Source organism: Procambarus clarkii, chromosome 10 (genome assembly GCF_040958095.1).
Source record: "Procambarus clarkii isolate CNS0578487 chromosome 10, FALCON_Pclarkii_2.0, whole genome shotgun sequence".
Taxonomy (NCBI): Eukaryota; Metazoa; Arthropoda; class Malacostraca; order Decapoda; family Cambaridae; genus Procambarus; species Procambarus clarkii.
The window spans coordinates 24,388,792-24,406,848 of NC_091159.1; the positions used below are offsets into that span (position 1 = coordinate 24,388,792).

The following is an 18,057-nucleotide window of genomic DNA, read 5'->3' on the forward strand; positions in this document are numbered from 1 at the left end:
GCATAACCAAGTTTTGGTTAGATACGGTAAAAGACTAGCAGGCAAAGTAAGCTATTCCAATATACACTTTTCACTAATGAAAAATTAAGCTACACTAGTTGTATAGTAAAGCTATTAGTTAAACCATGCATAAAACCTATAATAAAAAGTATACAGGATACTGAGAATACTCAAAGATGAATTTAAAGAAAGCAGAATAGTGCAAATAGGAACTAGCAGGTCCATTGTTCAACACAGTGAAGTATGTCAAACAAAACACCTGTATGGGGAAGCAAGTAACAAGATCAGCAGACTAACATTGTCACAACTCGAATACCACTTAGCTACAAGTATCTGGCAGTTGGGCTTGTATAGGGATCTAGATGAAGTAAAGTGTAAAAGTGTGTGGACAAAGACTGCGACACACACTAGAACATTACACCTTAGACTATGACAAAATGGATTTATTTAGAGATAAATCTAAACACACTCAGCATGAAATGACAAACCAGCTTATTAAAATGTCTGAAAGCCTTGCACTGTATCCATGCTTCGCTTCATGTAGATAAATGACATAAGATAAAGGAACAAGCAGTGTGAAGACTAGTAGTAGGCTAATAATAATAATAAATAATAATAATAATAATAATAATAATAATAATAATAAACAGCAGTTTTCCTATGATCCCGTAATACCTCAAAGATAAATCAGTTACGTACTAATGAAAAAAAACTAGCCATTAACGTATAACGTTTAACTGTAAATACATAGTTATTATAGTTAACATTTATTTAACTAGTTGACATAAACGGTGTGCAGGATACAGGTAATTGTTAATGTAATAATATTCGTTGAGGTCCGATATAACTTTTGTGCCCTCATTAATATTTTTTTGCGCTACCGGTCACAAGACGGAAGAGAATGGGGAGCCGAAGAGGAGGGAGCAGAAAGAGGGGCAGGAAGAGGGCTAGGAGGGGGGAGGAAGAGGGCCAGAAGGGGAGTTGAGGAAGAGGGCCAGAAGGGGAGTTGAAGAGGAGGGGGGGGGGTTGCAAGAAGCGAAACGGGGGGGGGGGGGGGCAAGAGGAGAGGAGAGTTAGGTCTGAAGAGAGCTGGCAAGAGTGGACCTAAAAATAACGTCACGCAGGTGTCCTTGGACAAAACAAAAAGGAGAGCAATAAAGATGTGGTGAGCTTCCACTATCGCCAGAATGACATGCCCAGAGGCTTGTTCTACCGCTCGCGCTATCCAAACTGATCTCTCTCGCCGCCTCGTATAATTCTCAATATTTTCCAACGGCTCTTACACTAAAAAGAATACCGTCTCACCTCTGTACGGCTCATCCGGAGTTCAATCTTCCGGACAGGCCCTTGAGATGGGAAAGACTTGTGTGGTTGCTCCTCCTGGGGATCCTACCGTCTGTGGGGAACCGTGAGGGGACAGCCCGTTCTCGCAAGCGTTCTCAACATCAAGAAACTTTTGTATTATTAAAGTGATTTACCCTGACCTACAAGAGGACTCACGAATAGAAAACGGGACATTATGTCAATTTCGCGAGCCGCTACAATTAGTTAGGTCAGGTGCCTTAGGTGCAGTGTACGTCAGATTGCGAGGTGCTATTATGAGGACGTGTTACTCAGATCCTGGGGACCAGCAGCGTCATGGTAGTATAATTCCTCGTTGCGAGGGTGAAAGGACAGAGCTATTCTTAACCCATCCACGATACCCAGGTAGCCAGCGTTAGTAGTCATTTCTCCTTACCAAGATATTTTTTTCAATTATCACCCAAAAGCGTGACAGTTGGTTTTTCTCATGAATTCAAGAAGTGTCCTGGACTCCTTTAGCAACCGCTTAAACGTGTCATGGCAACTATCTTGAACTTTGTTCAGAGAACGATACACGTTTCCTTGACAATGGCAATACAATGATACCTGCTTGATGGGGTTCTGGGAGTAGATCGACTCCCCAAGCCAGACTCGAGGCCAAGCTTGACTTGGTTAGCAAAATCTCCAAAACAATCAAGCCAAATTGTATATCTTTAAATGTATGCTGTGGAGATATAGTTTATTACAAAACTTTGTATTGCTACTCACAAACAGCAGAATCTCTCAAACAAACCTGTGGTATGATAGATTTGAAGTCGAGTTAGGTTGGCTTCGAGTACTTAGCCTTAAGGAATGGTTTAACTCTCCTGCCGCCCCCACCACAGCCAAGGTCACAACCATCATCTCTTAGCTAAGTAAACACGAGTCCTGTGACTGAGCTCTGCCTTCCTCACCCCCTCCCACTCCCAGCTGTGTCTGCCCCCACCACCATCCTGCATGTCTGGCCCTGCTCTGGCCTCCTCAACCAGCTGCACGACCTACACCACGGTCCGTCCTCATAAACATGGGCCAAATCCGTCCTCACACACGCTGGCCAAATGCTCGTTAATACCACCACCTCCTCTCTATGAATCAAACGCATTTTACACAACTCACAATTAGTTCTCCCACGTACTATAAATACAACAAATTACCAACCGATTAAAAAACCACCTAACTTAGGATTATAAACTAAATTATAATATACAATTATACATATTTGAGAAAATACTGTTTTCGGTTACGCAATATATCAAAATTGACGAATGCATCTTAGGAGGTCGGACGTAGCCTGGGACAACATTGCCTGAGGATGGGGGTCGTCCATCAACTCCCCTCAGTAAACATACCCAGCGAGAGCCACCACAACCTGCCAACAAGGATGGCAGCCACCACAACCTGCCAACAAGGATGGCAGCCACCACAACCTGCCAACAAGGATGGCAGCCACCACAACCTGCCAACAAGGATGGCAGCCACCACAACCTGCCAACAAGGATGGCAGCCACCACAACCTGCCAACAAGGATGGCAGCCACCACAACCTGCCAACAAGGATGGCAGCCACCACAACCTGCCAACAAGGATGGCAGCCACCACAACCTGCCAACAAGGATGGCAGCCACCACAACCTGCCAACAAGGATGGCAGCCACCACAACCTGCCAACAAGGATGGCAGCCACCACAACCTGCCAACAAGGATGGCAGCCACCACAACCTGCCAACAAGGATGGCAGCCACCACCTGCTGCGACTCACACCAACACCTTTGCCAAAAACACTTCCCTGCAGAACCTGCCCCATAACAAACCTCGCGCGCATGTAGGGCACATCTCTTGGCCCAGGATTCATCAAGTATTTACGCGCCCATTACGACACCTGTACATCTTTCAACAATTATAATAGCTGTGTTTACATTTATTAAACAGTTTATGAGCTCCTTACTATTGTTACCAGGTTCTTTATAATAAACAAGGATTGTGAAGTTTCGTAGCTCGTAAACTGCTTAGTAAATGGAGCAAACCCACCATAATTGTTGAAAGATGTACAGGTTTCGTAAGTGGACAGATGAATCCTGGGCCCGGGCTAGCCAAGAACAGAAGCTACAAACTCCCAAAAGAAAATCCATAAACAACTTTTTAGCTCGCAAAATTAACAAACATATGTGAACCAATTTTTAGATATCAATAACTTATTTGGATGTACACAGACTGAGTCCAACCACTCGGACACGTCGGTACAGGTACAGCAGATGTCTTGCTGCTTGTGGGGTCGGCGTTCGATTCCCAATAGTTCAATTGATTGGGCACGGTTCCTTCCTTAATCCTATCCCAGCTCCTCGTCCTCGTATCCCTTCCAAGTGCTGTATAGTCATGTTGACTTAGCACTTTCTTCTTTTAATTACCTTACCTATACACACACTGGGGCCAACAACAACGTGTCACAAGACATCATTACCAAAAATAAACCTCACTTCTCTCAGGCTAGGTTTGTTCAAGCGGCTGTCAAACCCCTAGACGCATTCATCAATTTTAACGTACTGCGTGTTAAAAAAAAAGTCAATTTTATGTTAATATCATTGCATACTAAAATGTTTTAAATACTTATGCCTAAGTTACATTAGTTAGTTTGATTCTGTTGGGTATTATTGAGATTTGGCAATGCGTGAATGAAGCATATAGAGGGGGTGCAATTCCAGCAAAGGACGTGAACGAAGCACTGCTAGAGAATAGTACAAACGTCATCAGTCGAGTCCTGTGTAAAGCGTTTTTTTTCCATTAATAAACAGTAGGGTTTGGTGGCTGGATTAACAAACATTTGACCCTTGTTGATGATGACGGGATGCAATCAATATCAGAATATCGGATCACAACCCAAAGGTTGTGATCCGCCTCCCTCGGTCCAGGGAGTGGGGAAAATGGCGGACAAAACGCTACCTTCTTAAACTAATTCTAGATTGGTGGAGTTCAATCACAACGTGCTACGTGCGGCCCCGTGCGGCGGTGCTGTGCGGTGTTGCCACAGGTACTAACTTGCTCTTCACGTGATAAAAAGATAAACACAAAATAACCTACAAGTGGGTGGTTGGGGTCCACTGCCTGATAATGATACACAATAGAAATAAAATGCAGATAAGCGGGAATTTCAATGTTTACCCTATCTCTTATCAACGGTGTTATCGGAGTCCGTAATGCAAGCAAGACGCCCTGGTTAGGTAAACAGACGCTCGACCGGATACATGATACACACCAAAATTGTGAATGAAACTACACACACACACAACGGTCTTGTATATTTGCATGAAGATGTGTATACATGTGGTATCTTATAGGCACGTCCACGTTAAGTTTGGTTGTCCTTTCCTAGATCTTAAGACTTGCATAGAGGGGTACAATATCCACAACTGACACCGTCAGTGTACGCACTGCTAGTCACCACAGTCTAACTGATAAGCTCCATTTCACGATAGCAACTTCTAATCACTTATAAAATTACCAAAACCTACCATCCTGCCACCACCACCACCCTTAACCACCCATCCTGCCGCCACCACCCTTAACCACCCATCCTGCCGCCACCACCCTTAACCACCCATCCTGCCACCACCACCCTTAACCACCCATCCTGCCACCACCACCCTGCCACTTTTGCCACCACCGCTACATTCTCCGACATGAATCGCGAGGAGACCATCCCCCTCCTTACCATAGTCACCACCAGCTGGTAATAGCCATCATGAATGCCATGGCATGCGTCTCAAGCCAGCCTGTACCCTCTGGATTATTCGTGATCCATAACCCGGGCCAGGATTCATCAAGCATTTACGTGTGCACTTACGAGACCTGTACATGGCGACTTGGTTGTATTTATTAGTTTAGAAAGTTCGTAAGTTAAGATTATTATAAAAAGCCTCGTAGCAGTTAACTGCTTCATAAATGCAAATTAAGCCACAATGATTGAGAAAAGATGTACAGGTTTCGTAGGTGGACGCGTAGATACTTGATAAATCCTGGCCTTGTCGACCTTCTTTTATTATTAACAAGCCTTGGTATACATAGCAATATGCTGGTACCCTATTTAATATGAGGGATTACAGAGTACAGCTCAAAGACTAGCTATGAGTTCATCTAGTATCCCCGTCTCGCAGGATGGTTCATCGTACGTGGAATGAGAACATGAAATGCGAGTCTACTCATCTAACCTGCACTAGCACACTTTGGGTAGAGCACAAGAATATCTTATGCGTGAGTGTATGAAGTAGTTACAGAGCTCAGAGTACCTCATACCATCTAGTTTGAAATCATTCAGAACAGGGCAATCACAGGTACAGTGTTGGAGAGTATGTCCCAGCTCTTGTTCACATAGTTTACAGTTGGAGTGTTCACCATTGGGGGGGACTCGTCACCTGCAGCCACCTGCCATAGATATAGATATCCCAGCCTAATTCTTGTAATTATAATGTCTCACGGACTAGTGGACGTTCTGAGCTGTCCATATATATTGTTCTCTGTTCTAAACATATAACTCCTTATACTAGTGCTTCCTGTCCTTTGAGTGTCAGTGACTGCTTTTCTGGCCTCCCCAATTTCCTGGAATATTGCCGTTTTTACAACAATTTGGAATGCATAGTTCTAACTCAATTTCGGGCTCATCACACGCAGCTTTAGCTGCCTCGTGTCGGCTCAACACTCAGAAGAGGTGAGTGAAGCATGCCCGGATATGCGTGATCCGCCAAGCCATCAGTTGACGGGACACAGTCTTGACTGTGGCTTGCAATAACAATAGAGTACCATGTGTTGCGATTTGCTTAATATGATGGCCGAGTTGGTACACAGGGCTTCGAATGGATATGCGGGTAGCTGCAAGCAAAACCTGCCTGACCATACGGGTATTGCCACACAAACATGGCCACCAGGCCTGACTCGGTGAGTAGAATAACTCTCGAAACCCACTACTGGTGAAGGCGGCCATTACCTGTACTAGTGCTAGGGTTCAGTACTACCTTCACTGGCTAACTAGGCCACGTCACACCACTCGGCCTAAAAAGCATGATAGGCTACGGCACCCCATACAACCGGCATGCAAAGCCTCGGCAACCTAGAATGGTGCTCAAGGGAAACGCTACGTATGTATGTATTTACTATTTGTGCCTGCAGGATCGAGCCGTTAGCTCTTGGATCCCGCCTTTCTAACCATTGGGTATCTAATGAACTGACTCGACCTAGTTCTCTTTTATCATATCTTCTACATATTTATGTTTCGCACACAATCCCCAGGATGCAGCCCGACGCAGCAGTCTAACTCCCAGGTTCCTATTTAATGCTAGTTGAACAAATGCATAAGGTTGAAAGAAACTCTGCCCATTTGTTTCTACCTCCGCCGGGCGTGGGAATATATATACAGGCGATGAGTCACAATAACGTGGCTGAAGTATGTTGACCAGACCACACACAAGAAAGTGAAAGGACGACGACGTTTCGGTCCGTCCTGGACCATTCAGACCTGAATGGAGTCCGTATATACCTGAATGTATATACATGGAGTATATATATTCCGAATGTGACTGTCCACTATAGCCCCTAAAACTATTATTAACCAAGCACAAATAAAGAACTTGTCCCCCCCCTCCCTCCGTAGTGAAGGAGCCAAGCAGGGAGACAAGAAGCCATCTATGCAGTCCACCGACCCGGCCCAGAGAGCTCCACAAGTACAGTGTTGAGCACACACACACACACACACCTCCCACTAATGTTTACGTCTACATAACCTTGAGACTGGACGGGTCCTGCCTCACTCCCTCACAACCCAAGTTATTATTATTAACATCTTTATTGACAAAATTAATTACAATTTTGCCTAATCTGAGGATTTCGATTAAGTTTTATTAAAGTGAGGATAATGCTGGTATTCAATGTCACGCAGGACAGAGGGTCATACATAAGACAAGAAGTCTAAACTGTAGGCGGAAGTACATATATATCATGGTAACAATCAATGTTTTAATGTATGGATATGTGAAAACACTTTCTATTGTGCACTGCCACACAAGGGCAGGGATGGGTTTATAACTGATGCAGCTTAGAAATAATATAAATAAAAATTGTTCTTCATTCTTTAAAATGGACAAGCAAATTTTGGATAAACAGTTAGGATGTCATCCAGAACAACCGGGCTGTGGTGGGTATGTGGGCCTGCGGGTCGCTCCAAGCAACAGTCTGGTGGACCAAACTCTCACAAGTCAAGTCTGGCCCCGGGCCGGGCTTGGGGAGTAGAAGAACTCCCAGAACCCCATCACGCAGGTAACCCAAGTGACATAATCCGCTTTGTGCGGACAACTCCCACGTTTTATGTGAGAATTTGTTTTGTTGCTACCATTAGGAACTAGTAACTAATAGCGAAACGCTACGCGTACTAGTAGCTGTACAAGATTGTAACAACTCTTCTATATATCAATAAAAAGAGTGAGGAAAAATATAATAGCCAGCAGCTGTAATTTATTTTCTCGTGGGCTTAGGCAGCAGAAGAATCCCCACAACTCACTCCAGGTATGCTCCAGGCATGCTTCAGGTATGCTCCAGATATGCTCCAGGTATGCTCCAGGCATGCTCCAGGTATTCCATCTTAGCAAGAAAACAAACCCAGGCAACTTAAAACAGGATCTTTTTACTGACTGGCTATATTATCTTCGTCAGTAATCAAGATCAGGGAATAAGAGCAGCTGGATTTTTTGTAGCGTTACGCCTTGTTTGGCCATCTCTGGTGCAGTTTGAAGGGGGGGGGGGAAGAGACCCATTGCCCCGGATAAGAGAATATGCTGCACCTGGGGGCCTTGTGGGGTTCGCGGGCGCTTACATAATGTCTTCCCCGTACCTTCTCCCCAATATAACCACACCTTAGTCAACTTAGTACAGTTGACTAATGCGCATCTGAGAACGTCCCGTGCGTAGGTTCGAACCCTCATCAAGGCCCTTGTGGATTTGTTCATTTACATTATAACCATTTTTGAGCACACACTAACTCTGCACCTCCACAATACGTTCAATACAACAACAGTTATACAAAATCTACCGAACAGCCACCAGCATCATATAACGGTGACTGATACCTCTGTATATGTATAGGTATCATCATCATTGACCAATAAAGCCATGCTCACCTACCACCATTCCAACACCCACCATTCCGGAAAGTGCAGACGTTCAAAAATGGGAATGCAATTTCACCTGACGGCCCCCAGGCTTAACATTTAATTTCCTCATAATGCGTTATGTCAAATGGCGTTAACCATTGGCGTAATCCAAGCATTTCCCAGCAAATGGCTTGCATAAATCTATCTGGATTTACCTGCTCCATGGCTCGTGTTTCAACAATCCAGTTCAGACAACTTAAATTTTGATTTTTGAAATTCAAATAGGGAAGAGGGGAGGCAGTTAATATGGGAAGAAGGGGGGGGAGGCAGTTAATATGGGGAGAAGGGAGAGTGGCAGTGAATATAGGGGGAGGGAATTTTCAGGGGGAAAACGCAAAGCCATTACGATAATATAGCACATCGAAGGGGTTAGGATAAGGTTTTGGGATGGGACGGAGGGAAGGAATGGTGCCCAACCACTTGGATGGTCGGGGATTGAACGCCGACCTGCATGAAGCAAGACTGTCGCTGACAATAGTGGGGGAGGGGTGCAGAGAAGAAGCAAGAGTGACAATAGTGGGAGGGGGAGAAGAGTGACAGAGTAGGAGCAGGAGGGGGGGGGAGAGTGGCAGAGTAGGAGTGACAGTAGATGGGGGAGGGAGAGTGGCAGAGAAGTAAACAGTAGAGGGAGTAGAGGCGGTGTTGGCAGGCCATTGCCCCTTCACTATATGTAGGTCAGAGCCAATGCATGGAACACCACGCACATCAGTCTGTTGCCAGGCGGACAGCCTAGTGCCACAGAAGCGTTTCAAATGTTCGGCGGGCTGAGCCCAAGCGCTGAGAACACATTTCCAAAGTACACAAATATCATTTACTGGTCGAGTAGGCGTGGATTACTGAATATACAGGACCAGCCCCACCATTGCGAACATTAATAATAAACTACGCAGATTAAAATATCTGTGGGAAGGAAGGCATTTAAAGGACAACGCTATTTACACGTAGATTTATCAAAGTAAAATTTTGAATTTGTAGGATTAGGTAAATTAGCTACATGCCAAGTACACAGGGTAATTCACATGACTAGTGCAATTTGAGAATTAGAGGTTATTTTAATTAACGAAGGAATTCAATTGCGTGCCGACTAGCATTGCAAGAATATACGCTGCAGTTCCAATTGAAGAATTAAAGGACTAAATATGGTAATTCGTGACAAGAGAAAATTTCTCATTTCCATATTTTGTTGGCTGTATAGCTCATGGAATGAGCTTATGCTCAAATTTTCGTTTTAATATTGAGACCAGTTTGCTGACTACGATCAACAATAGCCTCACAGATCAAGCTATCATCAGCAAAGCCGACAGGTAATCAACATATTCAATATTGTTGAATACTAACACCCGGGAATAATGGGAAGGGGACTTTTGACAAGCCGCAGGTTTCCTGTCACCGTTGAGACGACTCGAGATGGTGGCCCTCAAGTATGTTCATGCAAATTGAACCGAAGTATAATTAATGGGTAATGTCAATCTGAAAACTCAAAACTAGTAAAAAAAAAAAAAAGGATAGCATTGTTAATCCTAGAAGACATTGGAACATAGGACTACGTTAAAAATGAGGTAAACAAATTTTTTTTATTTAATTCTTTACTTTGATTGCTTGCTTTGCTCTGAAGCTTATATTCACCAAAGAGCCACATCTGACCAAATTTGGGTTATACAATTCTAGCGTTTACCACCATATACGTCTCATATTTCGTCACCTAATGTTTAAAGCCTATAATTGTTTTGACTTTAGAAGCTAAGCACGAAACGGTGTCCTTCAAACATCTAAAACATCAATATCAAACTAATTGCAAATATTAGTATAGATATAGCATATTGTAAATAAAAATCATGTAACAAAGGCAACTCTACTCCACCGTTTTTACAGTAACATGATTTATTAGCATAAGTCTACTGATGGTATCGAATGTGTCTTAAGAGCTACTTAAAACGTTAAAAATATTTACTTCCTTCCATTACCTTTTAAAATGTCATATTGCGCAAATACCAAAAATTTACAACGCCCAGTGTTTCGCTGGGTAGTTTACAAAACAAGAATTGTACTATTGAATATATAATGTAGTATTGCCTTGTAAATTTATGTATACAGTATATGATTTATACTGTATTTTATTAAATAAAGATAAAAAAAAGTTTACAAGCAAGCAAGCACTCGTTGTTCTCTATATGCTACAATGGTGAAACTTGGTATCTACAGTATATAAAAGAAGAAACCGCCACTGGACATTCTCGTTCGGTTCAATGACTTAATGCCATACTTCAGCAAAACCAACACGTAGGCTATAATCCATGACTCTCCCGCTACAGCTGTCATTCATCACGTGTATGTTCCGGTAGTTCGCAAGACTTTTAAAACGGCATATAATTTTTTTTTAAGTGGGGAAGGTTTCCGTTACTGACAGCTCTCTGCTAATGGATGCAAAACATTTAATCGCTGCCCATATAGGCAGGTTAGGTAGGCCAGTATGGTAGGTTTCTTGGCAGACCTGAACTCAATGTAATACACCCCATCTACTTTTTCAACACGTGTTATCAAGTATAAATGTAAAATGTCAGACATGTGTAAATGAATAAACAATCTCTTATGACTAAAATATAATTCTGACAATAGACAGCAGCTCAGAGCGGTCTTGCCCTGCCAATTACTAGACTATCAACTGAGGCAAGACATCACAATAACAATCGTAACACATACGCATCGCTGGCACACCTCTATATATACTACAAAAACTACGAGAGCGCGCATATGTTTTATCTTGTTCTTAAAAACTTACTCGTGAATCATTATTACTGCAGAGTAACTTACCTACTTGAAATCCTCTAAACATAAAACATCTTTCAAATTAAAAGTACATTAAATTTTAGCTTGTTTATTATTATTACATATTAATAAGAGCAGATGAAATATAAAAAATATAAATATTAGCATACAGCATTTACAAGGCTGAAGTTACAGATGCATGTAACATTAAACGAATTAAAATTCTGTAATGGTGCCGAAAATAAATTCAAATCACCAACCCATATTAGAAAACAACGGAGAATAAAAATTGACCCAACAAAAGCAGTATCATCAAACAAAATTAGCCGATGTTCAGAGCCACCTAACCCACTACCATTATTTGCTACATTTCCCCCCCCCCCCCCACCAACCAATAATCTCCCTCTCTCCCTCCCTCCGTTCACTGGTGACGAGAGGTCGATGGCTTGTGCGTCTTCAACTTGCTCTCGCACAAGACAGCACATATATTTACTTATTGCTTACAGTCACTATTTCGGTTAGGTTGTGGTTTTCCATTCAGCTTTTCAAGGTAAACTCAAATATTCACAATAAATTAGTAGTCACATATGCACTTATTCATAAGCAAGATATTGACTATAAGCAAGTGCGAGAACGGGTTGGCGTGTTAAGGCTGAGTATTCAGACAAGTGTGCACCTGTGATGACGCCTGCAATCTAATTATTTACTAATTATTACTAGCGGTTGCAGCATTAAAGTCTAAAGGACCTTGTATAAAATGCATAGGATTAGGAATATATTCCAGGGAGCTTTGACCACAATCATGGTGTTTGTGATATTCTTCTAAAATAGAAGCATTAATGGTTATATTTATATATAGGGTATGTTGCCATGTGGTTCCTTGCGAGACTACGCCCTGAATTCTGGATGAACACCCCTCGAACACCCCTCTAACTCCTGGAAGACATGCTTCCTCAATACATGCAACATTTAAAGCCACACTTTCACCTTTTCTCTGGCCTTGAATAAGACCACACCGTCATGCCGACGAAAACTTCACACCACCAACCCATCAATCCCACATTGTATACCTACACAAAATACCCAACCCCCCTCCCAACATTCCCCCGTCTTAAACTCTAACAATCTTCAACAATTCGTACACAATTCAAAATCATAGATATACGTAAAATAAGAACATCGCAAGAAATGAGACATAAAACAATGACACGCCTGTAGCCCAGAGGAAGACTTGAGCTTGCCAGACACCACCACGGTCTCCTCTCCTTAATTCCTTAGGTTTACCCTAGGCTACGACCAAATGTTACAAATATAATCGAAACATCACCGACCTCCTAAGATGCGGGAATAACAAGAAAAACTTTAAGCACAATCATTGTATAATACTGAATACAAGTGGCTCCAAACATAACATTATACCATATATGGGCTAAATATATATTACACAAATTTACAGTGAGAAAGGGGTTAATATAAATTACACAAAATTACAGTGAGTAGTAATATTTAGATTCACCCATAGCGTTGATTCTGTAATGAACATACGAGTACAAACACTCTGGCAATGATATTTCACAACAGGAAGCGTTGACGGGTTGGGTAGCACTTAACACCCACACCAAGCATCCGGGCCTCGCCTCGCCTCTCTCTCTCCCCCTCCTCTCTCTTTCTCGCATCACTCAATACAATACACTGAAAATTATCCATTTAGCTAGTATTAAAACCAGACACACCACACTCTTAAACATGCATACGTTAACAGTCATGCTGCATGTACCACCGCGCATTTTCAATATTAATAGGTACCTGTATAAACCCCATAAATGAATTAAACCCCATTTACAATTGGATCATCTTAATTTGACACATTCGTTCAGTTCCAGAAAACAAACTGATATTGCCTCATGACAAACTAAAAATAAATCTAATAGAAAGCAGTAAGCCAAAATGCATCAAACTATACATAAAACCTGACAGCTATAGCAATTTCAAGGATTGTGATTGTAGTATAAACAATGTACAGTACTATACTAGTTAGAGCTCACTAAATGACAACAATTCTAGTTAACCACATTAGTTTTGGAGAGAAGGCTAATTTAATTCCCACTGGACAATAAAGTTAAAGGAAGAGAAAAAAGGGAGAAACAATAGCAAAGTTCTAAGGAGTCTGCAACAAAAGGAATAGACAATGTTTGCTTAAAATTGAAACAATTGGTGTTAAGGATCTGTACTTGAACTTGAGAAAGTTACTGACCTTGCCTTGGAAACAACACCGACAGGGAATGCATGAACTATAGTTTTTTCAGTTACTGAAAACTCTACAAAAAAGCTGGGAAGGGCAAATGAAGAAATTTATGATAAAATATTTACAAATTTTGAGAGGTATTGTGAGGCAGAGAAAGATAGCTGGTACAATGGTTGAGAGGTGTATAGAAGCTATTGGGTTTAAGGTGGCATTTACAGAGAAGAGTTATAAGACAGAGGCAGAGGGGGAGTTGTGAAGTAGTTTAAAACAAATAGCTTCACATTAAATCATCCTTGAATTAACATTTGCATTGCCAAAGATGGCTATGCTGACTGGATGATTTGAAAGTAAGTACCAAGTTATGCATGAGACTAAGATTTGTTAGTACCTTATACTAATGGAAACTTTTGCGAATGACTAATAATAAAATGCAATATTTGCTTAAGTACAGTAATTATCAAAAGAAGGCACCAAACCAGGAATACTATTTACCACCAGCAAAGTTTGCTCAGGTTAGACTCAATAGATCCATGTAAGGATAAATGCACTAATGCTAACAATGCTTTAGAATCTGGGAAAGTTTGTCACTTACAATCTACTGCATTAAGTTGTATCTCCAATACAATGACAACAATAAATCATGTCACAATTATGACATTGCAAACTACTAACAAATTTGAATGCGTGCTAATACTTTATGCAATATGTCGTGAAAGAGATAAATGCCAATGGAATACAAGTCACTTCACAGGCTTCAAATATGATTTTCAGACTTAACTAAACCCATGAAATCTGCTAACAAATACAAAATCAATGGTTAAAAATGTGTATTTATTTCAATTACAAAACACTTGCTGTCCAAAATGTATCTTCAAAAATTATAACCCCAGAGCAATGACACAATTTTAGTGCTGGGTAGACAGGATACCACGAGCGTAGCTCTCATCCTGTAACTACACTTAGGTAATTACTTAGGTAACTACACAATTACATGTGTGTGTAATTACTTAGGTAATTACACACACATGGAACATTTGAACTATGAATTTAAGAATTAATGCTAGGTATATGTCTACCATTATCCACAATTTTAAAAAGCAATTAGTAAATTAGTAATTAGTAAAAGTAAAATATAGGTATGTTATTTTTTGAACCCATCCTTAACTCCATAACAAAATGCAACTTACCTTATTTAGAGGTTCTTCAATGGACTCGATTGATTTTTGACTAGACTTCGCATCAGTATTCAAAGCACTGACAGGTGTTGGAACCACCGAGGCAAGATGCTCCTCATTTCCAATCTGGCATGACTCCCAGCGACCCAGCACAGCCTTTTTTATATTTATTTCCACAGCGCCATCTCCAAGTTTGCAAGTCACTCCAGATTTGGCTATGATATTTGGAGAACTCACAACTTTGAGCCCATAGTGCAGCAGGGTATGTCCACCGCCAATGCTGGATAGGTCCACATAAACAGTTTGATCACCAACTTGCTTTGTAGTAACACTGCTTGGCAGAACATTACCACAGTTGAGGATAATATACAATCTTTCTTTTGACTGTTTAACAGAATAACTGGGGATGAGAGTTGCTCTCCTTTCACTTGGTGCAGATTCAAACACATTGTCTTCCTCTTCAGCTGCTTCAACTTCCTTTAACCTATCTTCTTGTGATGACACTGACACTTCAGAGGAATTGTCCCCATCACTGTTAGTCCGGTAATCAGGATCACAATCAATACCAGAGTCTGAAGGAGAATAATCATGAACAGAGACCTGATCTCTTTTTCTTGATGGTATAACACTAAGAGTAAGGGTTAACTTTTGGGTTGATACATCAAACTTTGCAGTACTTGAATCCTCATCAACTGGATAAGGAAGTGGCAGTTCAAGTTTGTACTGAGGTTTTGACTTGGTGGAAAGTAAAAGTGACTGCGGCCATACATTGGCATCGACCTGAGAGGCACGCATCACTCCAGGAAGGTCAACCTCGACCTCCAGGGTCTGAGGGCGCCATGCACGACCGCACTGAGGTATCAACTGCACAGAGAAGTCTTGGAAATCAACTTTGCTTACATGCTTGATCTTGTACTGTGGTTTTATTGGCTCAGCTACTTCCATCACAGAATTTGTACTTTTATCCTCAGTTGTATTTTCCATCTTATTTCTCATATCACCACTAGTCCTCTCATCGTTTTGGAAGCTCATTTTCTCACTTGCTTCAAACAGTTTTATATCTACTACTCGCTTTATCATAGATCGCATTGGCTTTCCCACATACTTCACACTGTCAACCTCCTGTGGCTGATCTATCTTCAACTGAAAAGTTTTGCTTAAGCTGTCCACGGCAGTTTGTATGAGAGCGTGTTTCACAAGGTGGTTCATGGAGGAGAGCAGCAGAGCCTCTGGATGGAAGACGACATCATACACCACCACTTGCCTGCCAACCTCGGCCACACTGCCAACCCCAGCCTCGGCTCGGCTGCCAACCTCACCCTCAGAATGGCTGCTCGACCCCGACACTCGCACTCTCTGCTTCAGCAACTCCCGTCGAGGTTTGGGCAAAGCGTGTGGCAACGACCAGTTCTGACCCGTCTTGACACCGTCGTCAACATTCACGTAACTGGGCCTCTGCACCACGTCACTGCTACATACATTCACAAAAGCGGGGCCGCCACTCTGGCTTCCCACTGCCAACGCAAAACCGGGACTCGGGTGAACGAAAACAGCCTCCACGCCCCGCTCTTTTTCCAGTTGTTGCAGCTCTCTTTCAAACTGTTTCTGATTTTCTGGTTCACAAACCTCTTTCGCGTACTCAGCGAAGAGCGCACGGAACTTTTCGTCTTTCAAAGATCTCGCCAAGAAGGATAAATCTTCTTTAGAAAACGCATCCCCACAAGAATACGTGCCTTTCGAAGCCATATTGAATAGAATGAATGTTTCGTCGCTTAAACTACCAAGACTACCACCAGCACCTGACGCGCTCATAGAAAATGGAATATGAAATTATTGATTTGTGTATGATAATATTCGTTTCAGTAGCTGCATATACAGTAAATAAACATACTAAAATTTTGAATAGGCTAAGCAGATATACGTAAAAAATTCATTTTCAACCATTATTCCACATTTTACAATAATTTAGGTGTAACTTGTATTAGAAAACGCAGATCATCAGCGTTCTCCCTGACCTTATGGCAAGTGTTGACGTGTTACCAGGGGCTTTAAATCCTCCTTACTCAGCCCGTCCTTTTAACTTTGTTGTAAACTTTTACGCAATTTTCAACAACAATACAATAAAAAAATCGTTCTTCTAACTTCAAGCAGCTGCTCGATATAATATACTATAGGTGAAAAAGATAGCGGTAGTACAGTTGGGTTCGTTCTGGACTCACAATCTGGGATTCTGGGTTCGAATCCCGGGCGGGACATAAATAGTTGGGCGAATTTCCAATCACCTAATGCGCCTGTTCACCTGGCAGTAAGTAGGTACCCAGGAGTTAGTCGTATTTATTCTAAATGTTCAGAGAGGTGTATTAACTTTTGATATTAATATGGTCCCATCCGAATTTTCATATGAAGCCTTGTAAACTAAAATAAAATTTGTTTGGGATTCATTAAATACTTCCTTAGGATCTGTACTTCCCTGAAATAATATTCTGAAATAATATTACGACCGGTTATAACACATAAAATTATTAATTGCTCGTTTTATTTGTATTAAATTGTTGATTTCAAACTCTGTAAAATGCAAATACATTCATCAAAAGCGTCTCATTTTTTAACACGGTAGATTAATTAATAATAATAATAATAATTAATATTATTATTTTATTCATTAAATATGAATTCATAAGAACCTAAAACAGTGGTAATTTTAAGGTACAGCTGCTTTTGGTAGCTTCAATAAGATTTTGTCCCACGTGTTTAACATCCCACGTGTTTAACATTTAATATACCACGTGTTAAAAAGTTAAATTTTACATCATCAGCATTTGACGGGGGGGGGGGGGGAAGGGCAGTCCCGTATCCGCGGTAGTACAGTAGGTTTTCCTCACAATCGAGAATTCCGGGTTCGAATCCCGGGCAAGACAGACATAGTTGGTCGCATCACCTAATGTTCCTGTTCACCTAACAGCAAGTATAGATACCCAGGAGTTAGCCAGCTGGTTGTGGTTGTGGTTGAGTTAGCCAGCTGCTCCCCCCCCCATGGTTGCCTCCATGGGAGGGGGGAGGGGGGTCAGTAATTCAAACTCGATGGAGGTTATCTTGAGATGATTTCGGGACTTAGCGTCCCCGAGGCCCGGTCCTCGACCAGGCCTCATTTTAGTTACACATCCCCAGGAAGCTGCCCGTTACAGCTATCTAACAAGCAGGTACCTATTTATTGCTAAGTGAACAGGGCATCAGGGTGAAAGAAACTATGCCCATTTATTTCTGCCTCTTCCGGGGATCGAACCCGGAACCTCAGGACTAGGAATCCGAAGGGCTGTCCACTCAGCTGTCAAGCCCTGGGGA

At 41.8% G+C, this 18,057-nt stretch overlaps 1 protein-coding gene across 1 annotated transcript in view; it reads right to left on the reverse strand.

Annotated features, from left to right (window-relative positions):
* LOC123746467 (protein kintoun) overlaps window positions 1–16,483 on the reverse strand; it is a 23,986-nt gene extending 7,503 nt beyond the window's left edge. Inside the window, exon 1 of the mRNA XM_045727995.2 lies at window positions 14,728–16,483. Coding sequence (XP_045583951.1) covers window positions 14,728–16,461 — 1,734 coding nt within the window. The 5' untranslated portion in view covers window positions 16,462–16,483. The remainder of the gene's footprint in view (window positions 1–14,727) is intronic.
* Window positions 16,484–18,057: the final 1,574 nt, after the last annotated feature.